General features: G+C 33.6%; 1 protein-coding gene across 6 annotated transcripts in view; it reads right to left on the minus strand.

Moving 5' to 3' along the window:
• Lrp1b (LDL receptor related protein 1B) overlaps positions 1 to 20,379 on the minus strand; it is a 1,890,041-nt gene that overhangs the window by 220,474 nt on the left and 1,649,188 nt on the right. For all 6 annotated transcript variants that reach the window (XM_040745299.1, XM_040745298.1, XM_040745301.1 and 3 more), the window contains 3 exons: positions 18,914 to 19,036; positions 16,904 to 17,085; positions 8,781 to 8,980 (listed from right to left, as the gene is read on the minus strand). In XM_040745299.1, coding sequence (XP_040601233.1) covers positions 8,781 to 8,980; positions 16,904 to 17,085; positions 18,914 to 19,036 — 505 coding nt within the window. The remainder of the gene's footprint in view (positions 1 to 8,780; positions 8,981 to 16,903; positions 17,086 to 18,913; positions 19,037 to 20,379) is intronic.

Here is a 20,379-nt window from a genome sequence, read left to right on the forward strand (position 1 = left end):
TTAGTTTGAATTTTTGCAGACAGGGATTTTTCTGTGTAACCCTGGTTGTCCTGAAACTCTCACTGTAGACCAGGCTCATCTTGAACTCACAAAGATCTGCCTGGCTTTATTTTATTTATCTGTTTTCTTTCTTCCCTTTTAGTTTGAATTTTTGAGACAGGGATTTTTCTGTATAACCCTGGTTGTCCTGAAACTCTCACTGTAGACCAGGCTCATCTTGAACTCACAAAGATCTGCCTGCCTCTGCGATTAAGGGCATGTGCTACCACCTCAGTCTTCTTTGCCCTAAGCTCTGGGTTCAATTCAGCTATACTTGATATGTCTGCCTGCAGAACAGATTTAAACACTGTTCGACAAAAGCTGCTGAGCATCCCTCTTCAAAGGTAAGAAAGGAAGAGATGAACCAAGAAAGAACTTTTTTTAACAGAGCTGTTAGCCTGACCACTTCATGCTGTGACTAACCTTAATTTCTTTCTTTTTTTATTATTTATTTTTAAGTTTAAATTTAGATTAGAAACAAGGTTGCTTCACAAGTCAGTTCCAGGTCCCTCTCCCTTTCCCTCCCCTCCTCCCGTGTCCTCCCCCTAACCCTAATTTCTAAGCGGGAGCAAATGTATTATGTGATCTAGATTTTCCCTTCCAAGGATCACAGTTCTGATAGATAAACATTATGAGATGCAAGCGGGGGTTGTCCACTAGTAGTAATAGTCTTCTAATATTGAAAAGTTTCTAGGCACAAAACTGGAAATCTCCTGAACACCTCAATGCAGTGGAAATTCCCCGACACCAATATCATCTTGTCTGACCAGAACTTAGAAAATGATCTATAGAACACCGTTGGCCAATACTGCCTGAACATGCACACTTCACGGCCATTTCTCTGAGGTAACTCAGAGTCGATGTCAATATCATAGATGGCAGTGCTGATCAATCATAGCCAATTGAATACTAAATTCATTTGCTGCCTTTCATCTTTGCTCTTTACATTTGATTTCTGGGGTTAGTGGTCCCATCCATCTACCAGAATCCCCAGGGTCAGGCATCTGATTTAGAACTCCAGTAACAAAATGATAAATACACTTCTGAAATAAAAGCAGAAAAGAATGCAATACATAACATTTCCCTATGTGTCTGAGTTGTCCTAAGGGAAAACTGAAGTAAGGAGATAAGTGAATAAAAGAAAAAAGAAAAAGAAAAGCAAGCAAACTAAGCAAGCAAATGAACAGAGAAAAAGTCCTTCTCTGGGCTTGAGGGGGTGGTACAGCGGGTAAGATTGTTTGCCTAACATTCATAAGGATTTCACTTTGGTCCTGAGCAGCAGGCAAATGACAAGCATTACAGTGTGAGTTCTGAACCCCAGAAAAGGGGAATGAGGTGGAGCTAGGGATATTCCAGTGGTTTACTGCCTGTAAACTATAGCAGAACCGGCAAACTCTGAGTTCAGTAAGAAACCTCATCTCAAAAATTTACTGGTAGATACACATGTATCTACCTAACACACATGAATACACACATGTGCACTAGACATACTGAATATAAATATATAAAAAACTAATTAATTAAAAACAATATGCCTTTGTTCTACCCTCACTAATCTTCAAATAAGAAGCATGTTGAAGTCCTTGTCTATGGACGGGAGCCTTGAAAGCCTGTGGCAACTGAGTCTCTGAGCACACCTGCTGCTCCTTAATTTACCCATGTGCACGTATCAGAGAGGATGATGTTGTTGAAGTTGACCAAGAGCTCAATGAAAATAGTGGTCAAAATGTCCATATTTCAAGAGTATGGGTAACATAGGTGATATTTGTAAAACAGTCATCTGTTGAATCACACATACAGCTTAACAAAACATGTCCTATTCAAAGTCCCAAACTCAATGGCATGATCGATACTGAAATTCTGAGGTGTTTTATAAATTACAGTTAATTTCACTGGCTCCAAAACATTTCTATAGTAACTGAATTGTATTTTGCCTTTTGTCATTAAGTTTAACTTTACTGCAAACAGTTTCCCATTATGTGAATGCTACTCTCAGCAATAGACTGTGATAAAGGGATATTTTTTCAAAAGTACTAAAATGTTGTATTTAATTATGAATAAAACATTCTAGAGGCTATTATTTAATAGGGAAACTTGCATATTAGACTGCTTCCATTTCATGGTAAAATATTTCAAATATTGAAAATTTCCACAAACACTAAGGCAAAAGCTTGTGAGGTTCATTATACATAGAGATAGTTGTCTCTTTTCTGTGATGTGAATGTTACACTTCATAAAAAACTCTTTTAATACATTTTATGCTATTTCCCTAGAAGCTTGCTGAAACTCAGATTCCTTTCCATAGTATCAGTCTACTACTTTATGGTCCATATTTTTTAATAATCACACAGAAAAGTCCCTTCACATCACATACTAGACGCTCAGAGGAAACAACCACAGGATGTAGGCAGTACTAAAACTTAGGGTTAGTACTAACACTTGGATAATGAGAATATTCAGGTCTGGGACACACTGTTGTCCTTTAAATGGATGGGGACAGTCAACATAATTGCATGGAATTCTTTAGCTTATCAAAGACAATTCATTGATGAATTGCAGTTAATAATTATATCCAACAACACCTGCTCATCATAGAAATTGGTATACTAACATAAATTCCAACATGTAGGTAAATATGGATACAGCCATCTTATCTACACCTGCTCATCATAGAAATTGGTATACTAACATAAATTCCAACATGTAGGTAAATATGGATCCAGCCATCTTATCTACACAAGATTAAAGCACATGGAAACAAGTTGAAATGTCAAGAAAAACTCCTCCAAAAAACTGATCTGGGAATATCCTTCTGTATGATGCAAATAAATGTTTATCTTATTAGTTTAATAAAAAGCTAATTGGTCAGTAGCCAGGCAGGAAGTATAGGCAGGGCTACCAGTCTAAGAGCATGCTGGGAAGAGAAACACAGAGTAGCTAGGGCAGGTGCCATGTAGCTTCTGGGAAGATAGAATACTCTGATAAGCCAAGACCACATGGAGATACATAGATTTATAGAAATGGATTAGTAATTAAGAGAGAGCTAGAGAGTGAGAAGCTTGAGCCATCAGCAAAACAGTTTGTAATTAGTAAAAGCCTCTGTGTATTCATTTGGGGTTAAAAGACTGCAGAACCATGCAGAACAGAAACTCCATCTACAAATACCTTCTCATCACTTAGATTTCTGTGATTACACAGAGTATTTTCGGTCACTTCTTTGGCAACACATCTTCTTAATAAATCTTGAGTTCCAGAAAAACAGTTTATAGAAAGTGGAAATTAAGTCCAAATTCATGTCATTTGATACAGTAGAGTGAACTTTTGTTCACAATAGAATTTCCTGGTTTTTAATTCTCTTTTCCTTAGTGGAAAGGTAAGCTCTCATCTAGATATGTGCGCAATCATTGCTGATGATCCTTTCTGGAACATTAGTCACTTGATTTTAGTAGTGATCAGTCCAGGAAAAGGCAAAAGAATGTGAACTCTGTGGATAGAATTCCTAAGTAACAAATCCTGGTTTCCCTGGACTCAGGAAATACAGTTAGATTTGAAATAGCAAACTATAACATCAAACTTTCCTAACAGAACAGGATGGCATGGTATCAGTGAGATGGGTAAAGACCAAAAATATGATCACCTATCTAACAATATTTAATACTAGCCTTTGGGATGCAGTTATGTTTTAAAGATGTTGTGCTGCTGAATAGGGTTAGTGTTCCCATAAAATGAGCCCTGGAGAATTTTCTCCTTCTTTTCTTATGTGGGGGTACATGAAGGGCTGTTATGAAGCACAGCATTCTGGAAGTATCAGATATGCCAGCCTACAGACTGGGTGAAAAATATAGTATTATTTAAAATGCTACATGTAGAATAATTTGTTTCTGGACCTGAGATAAACTAAGGCAGTGATTCTCACCTTTCCTAATTATGTGACACCTTAATACAGTTCCTCAAGCTGTGGTGATCCTCCACCACAAAATTACTTTGTTGCTACATCATAACTGTAATTTTGCTACTGTTATCAATCATAATGAAAATATCTGATATGGAGGTTATTGATATGTGACCCCTGTCAAAGGGTCATTCAAAAATGTTTAGGACACAGAGGTTGAGAATACTATCTATTTTAAGTACACTGGTATTCTTTTCCTTCCACTAAAGAAGCAGACATACCAAGGATGCTATGAAATATAAAATTTGAGTGTAGTTAATGCTGTTTGACTGACTTTGCTATGCTTGCTTGTTTATTGCATGTACTTAAATATATCATTTAACTTGGACTCTTAATACTCAAGTGGACACACTTTTATGTATCTGTACACTTATATACCTTCTATCCTTTATTAATAGGGGATACTGTAAGTAAGTATCAAATTTTTATTATAGTTTTAAAATGTGAAGTGTGTGGAAAAGTGAAAGGATGTAAGCTTTGGCACTAAGCAGAGCTAAACCCGAGTCTCTTGATTATGAGCTATGTGTCTTTGGGCTAATTACATAATCTCTGCAGTCACTTCACTGATGCGAGTCGATCTCATGGCACTTGATGGGATGATTATAGCAGCATTTACAGTCTTGAATGCAGTATCACTGAACTGAATGAATGTGTTTAGCAGAGATGGACATGGTGCTTGGATCCCCTGTGGAACCTCTCAAAGCCAAGTTAAGAAGTACGTGTAATGTAAGTTATCTGATATAATAAAGCCTTTATACTTCTGAAAACTACTTCAGTATGGTATTCACAGTAAGGTACTTATAGATTAACATACGTTGCTGAAGGCAAGCAGAATGGACTTTAGGAGGTTTTCATGCTACTAAAACCAGTGGTCCTCTCATAACAGAGTTTTGTGATTCAGTATCTTCACTTTGGCATACTGAACTCTTGAAAAATACATAAACATATGGAAATCTAATAGCTATATCACAGAGGACTACTTTCCCCTTAGTAGGGGAAATATATATAACCTAGTGCAACCACTCTTTCACCTGTTAAGTTTGATAATTTATTATATTTAGCTGATAAGTTAGTAGTGAATATGAACTGTATGCCTATTCCCCCACCACAGTCACTTCAAGTATTTTATCCTGAAATATTTTAAGAGTGTTTAAATTGGTTGCCCTTACAGGGTCATTCATTTTCCATGTTGCTGTCAAAACTAATAACAGCATTCTCTAAACTAAACACCATCAATGCCTCCCTATGACCTAAAGGATAGCTACCAAATTATAAAGTATATAAGGCTTGTCAAAATATGGCACCAATTTGTTCTTGCTCATCTGGGTCATTATATATGTTTTTTATCCCATTCAGCCACAGACAAATTATATACCAGCTACAATGATTCAAGGTTCTGCAGTACTTGACACATACCATTTCTCCATATGGAAAATGCTTTGTAATTTCCCATGTGAAAAGGCCAGTAGAGCCACTCTGAATGTAGAGCTATGCATTTTCCATTTCTACAACCAGACCTTTATCTGCAAACTAGATTTGGAGACAGGGATTTATTCATCTTCATAATTCCAAAGTTTAGTATAATGCATCTCAGAAAGTGACTGTGGAATGGGTGAATAAATGATTTGGAGGGATTCCAAAAAAACAAAAATAAAAATCATTTGATGAAACAATGAACATGTAATTTAAAATAAACTGACAGAATAATTCAAGATCAATATAACATTTTATTTTACTGAATTATACTGTTGTTTTATACAATGTTACTTTATAAAACAATATCGTTATATCCACACTGTATAACATATGCTTAGGTGAATGTGAGTGAGATTGTGTGTGTGCATGTATGCATATATTCATTTGTGGTGTGTGTGTGTATGTGTGTGCAGATAAATTAGAGATACACATGGCTAAGTGAGATTAAAATTTAAAATTTCAAGGCCAGCATGCTGATTAACATATTTTGAATTCTTTATTCTTTTTAAATACTATGTAATTCAAGCAATGTGAGTTCATAAAGGAGTCTTGATAGGAGGTTGCAGAAAAAGTCAAGAGGGCATGTGCCTTGGCCATATTCTGTGTCTTGTTGAAAGCACAGAAATTAGAAGCCCTTAGAGGTTCATGAACAGGATAAACAACAAAAAATATTTTGTGGGAATGCACTGCAATTGATAGAGTGCTTGCTTATATGCATGAATACCTGGGCATCCACAGCATATGAACCCAGCGTATTGACTTGTCTGTAATTTGGAGATAGAGACATCAACATATGAAGTTCAAGGTAATCCATCACTACCTAGTTAGTTTGAGTCCAAATTCAGATACGTGAGTGTGACTCTATCTCAAAAAAATAATCGTGTACAAATAAAGAATGCTTCACTTACAGAATTACTATATAGTTAAGACTGATTAAACCTTGAGGAGCAAAACTCCTTAAAACATTGAGTTTCATTAAAGGTTAATTTTCCTCATTACTAAAACTTTGTGTATAAGAGAAAGTGGTTCTGAAACTTTTGTTACTCATCTGTGACATATGTTTGTTAGACTAACATTCTTGCCTGATGAGCTTGGCTTCCTATTCTAACAGCATAAATAAGTGAGAATAATAACAATCATAAGAATAAGAGGAAAATGCAGTTAGAGAAATATGTCGTTCAAATTCATAAAGCACTATCATTTTTTTTCAAATATGGAACTCCTTCCTGTGCCTAGGGCAATCAAAGTCATTTTTACCAATACAGTACATGAAACCTTTCCACTGGCTGTGCAGTCGGCATAACTCAGGTAATATTAGGATATACCAGGTAATTATTATTCTATACCCTGGTATTGGCAGCCATGTCACTCAAAATAAAAAAAGAATGCCTCAGTAGTCTTTCTGGCAGGTTCCTTAGCAGAATATATTTCTCGAGATATTTTTTTGTCTTCACTTCTTTCCCTACTTGTGACTCACACTATATATAAATCATTTTAAAACTTAGTAACACCCTGATAAAATAATCAGTTAAATATTTCATTGTTTTAAATTATGATGCCAGATCTGCTTTGTGTCTCTACCAACAGTCATCACCAGTTTCATGAGTGCAAGATACCATCCAAATGAGCATTTGATTTCATATTAAATATGTCAGAGGAGTAGTCAGCAACATACATCATATATTTTAAAATACATACAGAGGATATAGTCAACATTTTCTAATAGTTCTGGTATTTTAACTATAAATATTTAATGCTCAAATGTCCACAACTCAGTTTAAGGACCTGCAAACATTTTATACTGCAATATATTTTCAATATATAACAACAAATTAAATACTCTTGTGTGTTTTACTATACAGTAAATTTTATCAAGGATTAATATACTTACAGAAGTCTAGTACATTTTATAGATGTAAAAACGTAGGCTCAGCATTTATAGAGACAGATAAAACTTTGGCTATGTCAACCTATGACTACACAGAACATTTGCTTTTAGACTTCCGGGTAGAAAGCATAATTGTGATTTGGTGGTGTTGTGATCAAAGTTTCAACTTGCACATTAAGTGATTGTCTAGTCTAATTGAATGCTGGTGTGGTTTCTTAATGTTCATAGTTAGTTGTCAACACCTGTTTTACATATGCTTCCCTAATCACTGCATTCTGGTATGGGAGCAGCTCTGACAACTCAGCAATGCTTGTTAGAAAATTGAAATGCTTTAAACATCAGCATAGAGGGTATCGGGCAAAATTAGTGGTTCTAAGGCTTTGGGATGTTTTATATCTTTTCATTGATTATCCTGGCTCTGGACTTCTGAGGCCATCATGCTGGCACACAGTTTCAGAGTTTCCCCTGACAAGTAAGAAAAATCTTCCCTTCCTTCCTTCCTGTTTCTCTTTTTCTTTTGTTCTTTAATTCTGTTCTAAGCTTAAAGACAAAGGAGAAATCACTCTAAATCATATCACACCAAGGGAACAGGTTCTCTGCACTGAGTGTATTTGAGAAGATATTAGGAAATCAAAATATCAAATACCCAAAGCAATGTTCATTCATGAAAAATCAGTAAAATTTTAGTTTCCTTCTTTACTCAGTGAGAAAAACATACTGCATGGATTTCCAACGTTTTGAGAGTTCACGTCAGTTCTTTGTAGCTTGCTGTATCTGTGACATGTTTTTCCATATTTCTCTCCTTTACTTAAGCTTTACCTCTCAAATGCGTCTTTTTAATATTTCATCTTCATTATCATTCTCACAATTTCTCTTTATATCAAATTCACTTATAAATGGGATGCAATTTGAAACTAACATATTATAGAAATTAAAAACTATGATGTATTGAATTTTATATTTTGAATTATAAATAAATATAAATTTATATTTATATACTTCCTCAATTTTATTCTGATGTGGGAGCTGTTTACTGCTGCTGATGTAGTTTATGACTGTACATTTAAGCATGTGCTAATATTGCCTTCTAGCATTACTTAACAGTTCATAGAAATAATTTCCTTAATTTCAACTTTTAAAAAAACCTTGACATAGTACAATAAAAAACTAATTTTCCAATCAAGTATTTTTCTATTCCAATTCAGTTAGGACACATGCATATGTTTATTTTTAAAAAATCATCCGCTTGTATATTTTAAAAGTACAATTAAAGCAAACTGGCAATTTCAAAATAATACATATATATACACAGATGTATATGTATATATATATTATGAGCTTAAAGTAATAACTTATTTCATAAATTATTTAAATTACTATTCTCCGCACTTGTAAATACCGACTTGTCTATAAAGCTAGACCAACCTCTGTGTCTATGAGATCCATCCATGTTGCTAAATTCAATGTGATTTTCATCAGCCCAGTAGAGTCTATGGTTGACATAATCTATTGTTAGTGCCATAGGTCTTGAAATCTTGGTTTCTATGACAACACTCTGATTGGTACCATCCATTCCGACACGGCCAATGTGAGGATACTCACAGCAGTCAATCCAGTACAAATACCTAGGAAAGAAAATCAATAGCCATTTCGTTGACAGGAGCTGCTGTAGTAAAACATCACACGATATTTTACTTTTTTGTTTCACTGTTTCCAATTTAATTCTTGGTGTATCTCTGAACTGAGGATCTCCTGAAGACTTCAGTGAGAACTTTTCTTATATTTTTGTTTGTTTCCCAAAACAAAAAACTGAGATATTCATTTAACATTCATCATGTTCTTGGTAATATACAAAATCATAGATTATGAGCTTATTTTATACCTGAAAACTCACCGATGCATAAAATTAATGAACATAAAATTGTGACAGTTATCTCTGCTCTTACAAGAATAAAACAACCAATTATTGTGTCATTCATCTATCTATCATTATCTATCTACTTAAATCTGTCTTCTCTAAGTTTTGGGTTTTTACCCATTTAAACTGTTCTAATCACGTAAATGGTTTCAATAAACATCATCATTGATTACCACCTTACAAGTATAAATAAATATTCTTATTTACATGATGAAAATAAGAAAATTTTAATTAAGTGCACTGCGTTTATAGAAGTAGTCACATCTTAAGCCTATAAGAGCCACCTATATCTTTTGGGCACCATATCTAATGAAACGTGAGGAGTATGTATGTATCTTTGTAGCATTTTCCACCTCATAGCATATTTAAATTACAGTATCAGAAGGTCTGGGAAAGAGAAAGGGGAGGGAGCAAAAAGGAAAATTTGTCTTGATACTGTTGGTGGTATTGCTAATCAGCCTGAGTTTAAATATTAATACTGCATGCTGTGATGTACAAAAATAGATAGGAAACACATTACTGAGAAATTATGCTGTATTTAAATGAATTTTACTTTAGCTAGAAAATTCCATTATTGAAGATTTGAGTTAGTCAAATCTTTATATCATTTTCTTATCAAAACTTGAACTTTAATACTATATTTTGGTTCTCTTGGTATTTTCTTATTTCTAAGTAAACTCCTTAACACTTAATTCTCCAGATTTGAAGATTTGTAAATATGATTACATTGTAAAAGAAAAATCATTGTGTATTAGTTTTAAACAATGTGATATGTGATTGAAATGTGTAAACATATCCAGAGCTGGTGCTGTGGCACAATGGGAGAGCACTTGCACATCATCTTCAAGGCACAAGTTCAAGCACTGAAGAAAAAGGAATAAATAAATGAAAATTTAAAGTTTCCAGAAGAAATATATCAAATAAAAGACTAAAATATTATCATTGTGAATAAAACAATCATAGTTTGCTGGCACTCATTTTACATAAAATGCTAACAATTTTCTTTGATATTACAAATATTGTTGATGCCTACTTAAGTATTGTGAATAGTGAGGAGAAATAAATCTTAAGAACTAAAGAAAAGGAAGACTTGGGAGCAGGCTATTCATTTCAACTGGTAGAATTCCTCCCTTGGGTACCATCCCAGATCCACAGAACCCAGCAACAGTGGAGTATACTTTTAATTCTACTGGAGGAGGGGAATCAGAACTTATGAACAATCTTTCACATCATTCTCATGAGCTAATGGAGAAACGTTTTTCTCCATACTACACAGTGGAGAGAGATAGGAAGTAGGAAAGTTGACCAAATACAATTCATAATGACAAGCAATTCACCTTGTTTCAATAAACCAGAATACCTCACATGTCCTATTGACACTATATTTTGGAGTATTGACTTCAACTTTTTCCTGTCCTATATGATATGTTCCTTCAGGCTTTTTACACAGTTCATATAAGCAAATTTACTTATGCTTTATGTATCACTTTATAAAACATATAAGCAAATATTATGTAAAAGTAGCAATCAATAATTTTTGTGCTAAATCCAGAATGGTTTAAAAGAAAAAGCCTTTGTATTTCTGTATAATTATGTACATGTGGATACAGGCAATGTGTTTTTACCACTAAATGCAGTCACGAAATTTAAAAATCATTGCATGTGAAAGTTATGATTTGGAAACTACTAATGAAATTATGAATTTCCAATGCTCTGCATTCCACTACACATCATTCTAAACTTTTATCTTCCTTCTGATTAACTTTTTATTCCTGATCAAATGGGAACAATCATCACTAGGCTGTCAAATATAACTGAAAAGACTTACATCGTAATAACCATTTCTGATTAATATTGCTCTCAAAGTTCTTAAGGTTTTCAAGCTCTAAGATTCCTTAAGTTCAGGCCCTTCTTAATTCAAGGGCTTAAATATTTTCTCCCAGTAATTTCTTGGTATTGAAATGTGTGAACTCAGTGCCAGTAAGCTCCTTATTATAATTTCAAGTTATTACTTCAGGTCTTTCATCACGTTGTCTTATGTGTGCTTCTTTAATTAAAAGATTTGTTTGTACACATGTAATTCACCTTGTTTCATCTGCTTTCCACAAATTATTTCTTGATTACTGTTAGTTCCTATTTCAGGTTAGATTTGAAGAGATATATTTGAGAAATGCTTTGTAAAAACAATATTTTCATTGAAACACATTTCAGAACATGACTGCACTGTCTGACACTGTGTGACTCTAATAGGTCAATGAAAATATCTCTGCTATTGTTAGGCACTGACAGGTAATGATATGTATTTCCTTAGGATTTTATAAGATCAATGTGCAAATAGTCAGCAAAATGATTTTGCTTTATTACAGGAATAATTGAAGAATGCATGATGATATAAGGTTCCTTTGCTCACAATCAGGTAGCTCTTCTCTTAAAGTCAATGACAGATAATATCTAACACAATTTAAAGCCCTATTTAAGCAGATAGAAGACTTTACAATGAAACAGCAATACCTTGGTACCACACTGTGTAGCAGATATTTCTAAACACTCTGGGGTAGGAGGCAAAATGAAAAAGTATGCTAGCGTTCAATGGCCTCCAGAGTGAATTCAGTACATATGGACATAACATATTAGAAAAGATTACTTTACAATTATAGGAAAGAGAATGCATGGAAATTGGAGGAATTTGTTGATGAAATTTTTGTTTGCTTTAAACTGAAAAATATCTTTATAATTAGCTTAGAAATTCCTTGTGAAATGCAGCTTTGTCTTCCAGATTATAGAAGTCAGCAATACTTAATTACAGACTGTGACTGTGTTGCAGAAGTACAACATCATGTTTTCAGGGTTCTATGAGTCACAGAGTGAGTTCACTATACTATGCAAATATTATAAATATCTAGTCTTTGAGAATAGCATCTTCTCATAGAAGTGATATATAGAGTGTTGAGGAAGCAAACCACAGAAGTAGGTTGCTTTCACTCAAATTCCAAATCTTCTCAAAAACCTAGATTTAATTAATCTTCATGAGCCCAAAATTCCTAAAATGTTGAAGTTTAATAATAACTTTATTTTATAAGGCCATTATGAAAAGGGCAGTTGCTTAATACTTAAAACAAAGTTATATAATAAGTAAGCATACTAGCAAAACACTACACATACGGCATCGGTGAATACATATGTTTTTGTTTTAATAATACCCACCCAGTAGAATACTTGCTATATAATACTGGCACAACTGTACTATGTTCCTTGATTTCATGTATATTATCACTTGACTTTCTAAGTAAATTCCCATTAAATAGAGCAATATTAAGAAAAGTCTCATTTGTTGAAGGAAGATATCATTCCACTGAATATGAGTGCTCCTATCAGGATCACCTGTTACTGTCTGAAGGTACAGTATCTTCTATATTGTATGTATGTATGTATGTATGTATGTATGTATGTATGTAAGTATGTGTTTTCAAGACTGTTAGTAAGATTTCTATAACAAAATGGGTGTTTTATCTCTACAATAAACCATCCAAGTGTGGAACTTGTGTGGAACATTTGTTAATGATAATTAATATGAGAATCAATTCTTTAATGAAAATCTTTGGAGTTAGAAATTGTGCCAGATAATAATTCCAAGTTCACATAAGAAAAGTTTTAGCCCAAAATGGCACCTATACCATAATAACACCATGTATAATTATTCAAAATTATATCTATTTGTAACCATAACAATAGACTCTATGGTTTTGAAGAAGTGATTGTTTGGAATAAACAAAATTACAAATATGACAGGTTTATTGTTTTTCTCAGAAATCCAGGTAACAAAATTAGAGAGGCTTCTTTCTCCTAAATATATCTCTAAATCAGAATCATGAGAATAATCATGTGTGCTCATTTCTTGTAGATTATGCCTAAACAGAAATATACTCTACTTAATTGTTTATAATTTTTAAATTAGTAAGAGAAGTGAGTTAATGTAATTGCAAAGTTTAAAACAATATTTATTTGCTTTGCACATAAAAGTAGAAATTAAATTTCCTCATAGTAAACATTCCTTCTTTATGAGAGCTTTCTTTGAGTCATGCATGTCATTTCCAGTTCAACTATGTATCTTCTTTTGCAGACACATGTCTCTACAGCTGTGACCCCACCACCTTGTGTATGTGCAATTAGCTATTTATTAAGAGGACAGACTCCCCAGAGAGTTTAATAGACACCCTGGATAGGCCATGGTCTTTAAGCTGAAGATACTCATTTCTAGGTGGAAAGATAAAGTATTTATAATAAAAAGGAGTTCTATAATATTGTGTTCAGTGTTTAGTGTCCAATGAGACACATTTAGGAAATATTTCACACAGGAAAAAGTTATTTCTGATGTTTTTGGAAAATTATATTATTACAACTGGATAAAGAAAAGATATGTAAAATGTCATTCCAACAAGCCAGTCATTTTCCCTCATTGAATGTGTTTTCCTATATTTCCCATATATTGGAAGGACTGACATAAGCTAACTACCTCAGTATAAAATAATCTTTATAACATATTTTGCATTATCATCATATTTATATTTAATAATGGATATAGATGAAATGTATCTTTTACATGTACTCATTATATATTTCAAAATCAAAATGGCATATGCAATTATTTCAGTTAATAGATCATTAAGCAAAAATCTAAAGAAAATACTAGAGCCTTCATCCAATAGCTGACACCTGCAGCTAAACACTGAACTGAACTCCTGGAGTCCAGTTGCAGACAGGGAGGAGTGATGAAAAAAGTGGTCAAGACTAGACTGGTAAAACCCACAGAAACAATTGACCTGAACAAGGGGGAGCCCTTGTTCTTGAACCCAAGACTGTTATCTGGGAAACCAGCTTAAGACTGACCCAGATCCCCTGATTTTGGGTGTCAGTTAGGAGGCCTGTGCAATCGATGGAACCTCTGGTAGTAGATTAGTATTTATCCCTAGTACACAAATGGAATTTGGGAGTCCAAGCCACATAGAGAGATATTCTCTCAGTCTAGGCAGATGGGGGAGGTCCTAGATCCTGCTCCAAATGGTATGACAGACTTTCAATATCGCCATGGAAGGCCTTACCCTCCCTGGGGAGTAGAAAAGGGATGGGATAGGGTGGCCAGTGAGGGTGCAGGGGAAGAGGGGAGGGGGAGGGAATTGGGATTGACAGTTAATTTAAAAAAATAGAAAAATATTTTTAGGCACAAATTATGGATCTAAGGCTATATCTCATTGGAATAGTTCTGAGCAGTGTTTGAGACCCTGCAGTTCAGACAATGTCATGCTTATTATGATTATGTCATGTATTACAAACTCATCATGTAGACTATTTCTTTTATTAAAATAGTCTCACTATTCAGATGGAAAAATGTAGGACTTTTGTGCCTCAAGTCCCGTCCCCCATGATTGGGTGTTTCCTGAAAAACACACTCTCAAACTATGGTGGGCATTTTGTTACTTAAAACTTAAATTTCATGTAGTAGAAAAAAATGTAGAATCACAGCCTAGAAAATGAATTAAAGCCCAAAGTTAATTCTGTACCAATTAAATGATTTTGAGAAAGTCATGTAACTCATTTGAGATTGAATGTTCTTATGCGTAGAAAGGAAAGTCCTAAAAATAATCACATCATTTTCTGAGACAAATTTAGAAAGATACTCCAAATTGCCTCTCCAAATTTTGGTTGTTTCATAGCACTGAACACATCAGTGTTCCCATTAGTTCTTGACTTATACTTCACCAAATGTCTCTAAAGAACTCACACTTCTTCAGAATAAAATGTTAGTTGAAATGGCATATTTTAACCATATGCAAATCACAGTAGTTATATGAGGTGTAGTGGCATAGCTATATTTATTTAAATAATCTTATACAGTTAGATGGCATCTTTGAATTGGGACCATACAACATTTTATTCTCTGAATAAAGCTCTTTATACAGCTGCAAAAGTATATACAACACAAACAATTGTGTTGCTCTGGGGAATCAGACAACAATGTTAAAAATGGCAGTTTTGAATTGTAGCTCCCAAGAAAGGTGGCATTTTCAATAAAAAATCTAAGTTTATCTATTTCTTTGGTTATAAAATGGCGTACTTGTATTATAATACAAAAACTATCCAAAAATGAGATCAAAGGAGACTTTCATAGCATTCACAATAATTTATACTTCACTTTTTTAATTGGACATTTTAATGATTAGTTTATGTTAATGATAACTGGAGAATGTCTTCATTTTAAGGGGTAATAATTGTATCAACCCACAGCTTGATCAGCTACACTCAATGGACTAGGAGCAGAGTTTTCTTCATTAACAGGAAATTCTGAAACAATTTTTGTGTTTATAAACAGGCAAATTTTTCCTTCATTAGAAGTGAAGGATCTTCAGTGGTATAGAAGAAGAAGCCAGGTCAGTTTAGTTGAATTTTAACCAGTAAAATAAATGAGACATTTAAATAAAAAAATTTCTGATAAAATGTACAAACAATCACATTCTTCATAAACTAGTGAATGAATGCAAATGGAGGCTTAATTCAGAATATCTGGCTAATATTTACTGAAACCATCATTGAAATACTCATAAATGTTTTAATTAAAATTGTTTTAAACATGATGTTGCTATAGTAAATAAATATTTTAAAATATTATAAAATAATTATATAACTACATAGTGAATTTTTGAAATGTGTACACTCCTTTGGAAACAGCAACACATTGCAAATCTTGTCTGATTCCATATAGTTCAGCCATATTAATATTTACAGTAACCTATAAAATGCATCATGATATAATAATTTTCAAGTTGTAAACAAGAGAGACATAAACACAGACTATATTAGTAATAACCAAAATCTAATGGTAGCTGAATATGGTAAATTAAGTTACTTGGTGAAACATACTTTGTATAGTGAATTTAAAATATTACACTAGTCCTCTCTTGGCTACTCTAAGAGTATTATAATTTATCACAAACAGCATTCTCTAAATTGTGTTTTTTAACAAATATGTTTTGTAGGGTGAACTTCTATAGAAATAATTTTGATCATGTAATTAGCCTACATTATAGAGTAAAAATGCAAATTCTTATATTCTACATCTGCCAAAATAACGTAATTAGAAATGAATGACAGCTTTATCATATTAAGGCATTTCCCATTTTTAAGCTCCAGCAGCAGCCTTTTCTATGGCCCACTGCTTTTGTTCTTGAATACATTTCATGATGCAATGCTATTTACTATCTATGGGTACCAATCATGTCTCCTGCATTAAGAGGAGTGCTTATGCTGTTTATAGCTTTGACCAAATAAACACTAAAAGCCATGTTAGAGTCTTTTGTCTTCCTTTTTTCACAATTTGAGGCACCAACATTAGTTTTTTTATTATTATTCATTCAATTGACTGCTTATAAAAATAATCTTCTTAAAATGCTTAGAAAGCAGATATTTTAAAATAGCTTTTAAATTCATCACTATTATGCTATGGCCATATTTACTAGGCTTGAATGTAGAATATCTATACATTCCTATATTACTTTAATTTTCATGTTAATAGACCTAGACAATTGCCACAGTGGGTATAGTCTAAAGCTTTAAGATTTTTAATAGTTTTACAAACCCGGCTTGAGGATCTAAAGACAGGTCCCTGGGAAACTTCAGCCTTTTGCTAACAAGTACAGTAGGGTACAAGCCATTGAGTTTGGATACTTCAATTATCCTTTTCTCCGTGTCAGACCAATAGAGGTTTTTTCCAATCCAATCAACAGCAAGTGCATTGGGAACAGCAGTGTTATGCACTACCTAGCAAAATAAGAATTTAGAAAGTTAGCAGTATAAATGACTTCAATACGAATCAAGCAATTGTTTCTTGATTTTAATTGAGATAGAGAACTCTATTTAAACTGAAGAAATTAAATTTAGATAAAGAAGAGAACAATTTACCACAACACAATACTTACTTAAGAGAAGTTGTCTAATGTGCATTTGGACTTCTAGAAGTTACATATGCATTTATAGAAAAAATAACCCCCATACAGAAAGATGCTAAGTAGATGCACAGTTGATGAATTCATTTCAATAGTGTTCATCTGCCTATCCTCTCAAACTTTTTGCAAAACTTTATATAACTTATACACACACAATTATTTAAATTTACTTTAACAGTTGCTGTCATAGCTTTGGTAATATTCTCCCCTCTCTCATAAAGCACCCTGCCCTATACAACACTACAGTAAGATACAGGATTACACATTGTTTGAACACAGCCAAGTATACATATAGTTTTACAGTCATCCTTTCTCTAAACAGCCAGTGGTAATGACAACGTGAAGCAGAAGGATTTGATGCAGTCATGGTGCTGCCCTAGTGTTTTGACTATAAGACATATTTACTTCTTTCTTCTTACAAATTCCTAATCTGAAAACTGACATTGCTGACTCTTCACTGAATACCTATGCATAAGTTATCCTGGGGAAAGACAGATGATAATTTTTTTAAATTCAATATAACATGGTTAAAGGAACAATAGAATGAGAATTGGGAGGTGACAGAGATGTAATTAAAAAAAACCTCAGGTATCTTCAAAATATAAAAGAGAACATTATTAAAAACAGTTCTTGCAAGAAAACACATGATTGAATGTGAGTACTGCAACATTCAAAGGTTTTGTGCAAACTTTCAAAATTTACAAAACAACAAAATATGCTCATTTTTTGAATTACAGACACTGATATGCAAAGCCAAACTGCTGTTATAGTCATGGGCTTTATACACTTACCCTGGCTCACAGAAACCTATACCGCATATACATGTACTTTAAGAATTTAGTAATATTTTCAAAACTGTTGCTTCTATGAAAACTATTTACAAGAAAACACCAAAAAGAATTGATGGGTTTCATCTATTTGAAGTTTCTTTTAAATTTCATTTATTTATTTATGGGTACATGTGTGCTTTTATGTACATGTTTATTTGTATGTATACATGTCAGCAGCTGCATGTGTTTATATATGTGCACCACTTGCATGTATGGTACACACAGTGGTCAGAGAGGGCTTTGGGTCACCTGGAACTGGAGCTACAGGCAGTTGTGAGCCAATTTACGTTGGTGCTGGTAACTGACCATGAGTCCTCTGTAAAACCATCAAGTGCTCTTAGCAGCTGAGCCATCTCTTAAGCCCTTAAAAATTTCTGCATAACATATCTTTCAGTATACACACTGAACTAGTATTTTTACTTAAAACATAAGTTAACATTCAAGTGGTACCAAGTAATTCATATATAGAATGTGACTGGTATTTTATTGTGAGATAATAAAACCATTCCTAATTGTACACATGTATATTCAACTATTTCCAGCAAAGGTTATGTTAGCAGCAGGAAATCTTCAATCTACACTCCATTGTTTGTTAAAATTACAAATCTTGTCTAATAATATTAAAATAGAACCTGAAAATAAATCATCTCATTTTACAAATTAAAATACTTATTAACTTTCCCAGAGAAAATATAAACTTGAATTCATACTAATATGCTCTATAGGGAATAATTTGCTATAAATATGGTTTTATATCCTAGTCAATAATATCAAAGAGGTATTCAGCAATGCCATCTATGTATGTATATTTACCTTGATGTCACTTCCATTTAGACACATTCTGTTTATCCGACTTCCATTGGGTCTGCTAGAATCAATCCAATATATGAATTCTTCTCTATAATCAAAGTCAATCGCAATAACGTTGTTTAATCCCTAAAAGTAAGAATGATCACACAATCAATAACACACAGTACTATTTCTAATAGTTATGAACCAGAGAAATTGTTATCTCTCTTTGAATATAAATGCTTTCATATTACTCTAACATTTGTGACAAATATTTAAGGGACATAGTGTCTTTGCACTTACTTCAAACCAGACACTTGAAAGATACATTACTCATTTGAAAATAAAGTCCAATAGCAAACAAAAATTTCCTGATATCTTTTAAATAAACGATAAAAAATTGAAAAAACAAACAAACAACTTTTAAAGAGAGAAGATTAGAGAAAATGAAATCTCTGCCTCTACATGTGTCCAAATTCATGAAGGATCAAAGGTAGACCAAACTATTGAAGCTAATGTGGGAAAACATAATATCAATAAAGCACAAGACCATCCCAGGCACAAATCAGACAAAATTCTAGAATTGAGATTAAGAGTGTACATAAATTCCACCAAGAAGCTCTTTGCAATTGATGCATGCTGGGAGAGGAAAAATCAGCTTGCTTGAATGGAGTGTCATTGGGCTTATCACCTATACTGTGGATAAGGTCCCTTGCCCAGGAACAGTCAGCCAACACAAAATGAGTGAGATTTGTGTGTGTGTGCAAATTTTGTTTGGTTGGTGATTTCTGTCTGATTGGTTTTTGTGTTTGTTATTTACCTATTTATAGAGAAAAAGGCAGAACATGAGTTTGGGTTGCTAAGGAGATGGGGAAAATATGGAGGATTTGGGGAGAGGACAGAAAATGCTCAAACTATATTGCAAGAAAATAAACGTAAATAAAAATACTAGCTTGGCGTGGTGGCATATGCCTTTAATCCCAGCATTCAAGAGGCAGAGACAGGTGGATCACTGTGAGTTCGAGACCAGCCTGGTCTACATGAGCTAGTTCCAGGACAGCCTCCAAAGCCACAGAGAAACCCTGTCTCGAAAAACCAAAAAAAAATACTAAATAACAATTTAAAATGGAAAGAACAACAGTTTCTGGTGAGGATTTAGGGAAGGGGACACCTTAATTCATTGCAGTGAGAATATAAATGATGAGGACAGTTCTAACGATAACCCTAAACTTAATCATACACCCGAAGTCCTCTAACAGTCAGAAGATCCATCTCTACCCCAAACTGGCTTTCTCTTCCTTCAGGACCACCACTATGCTGGACAACTAACTATCGCTTCTAATGCTCTCCTAATTAATGGCTTCACCATGTCTGTTGAGGCTTTGAAACTCTCTCTTAATTTAGCTCATTTTAAGGATAATCTCATTCTAGCTACATTTCTATGACCCTGGAAGTCTCCTCTGTTTGTTTTTCATTCTTACTAAAAGCAG

This window comes from Mesocricetus auratus, unplaced genomic scaffold (assembly GCF_017639785.1).
Source record: "Mesocricetus auratus isolate SY011 unplaced genomic scaffold, BCM_Maur_2.0 Super-Scaffold_100004, whole genome shotgun sequence".
NCBI lineage: Eukaryota > Metazoa > Chordata > Mammalia > Rodentia > Cricetidae > Mesocricetus > Mesocricetus auratus.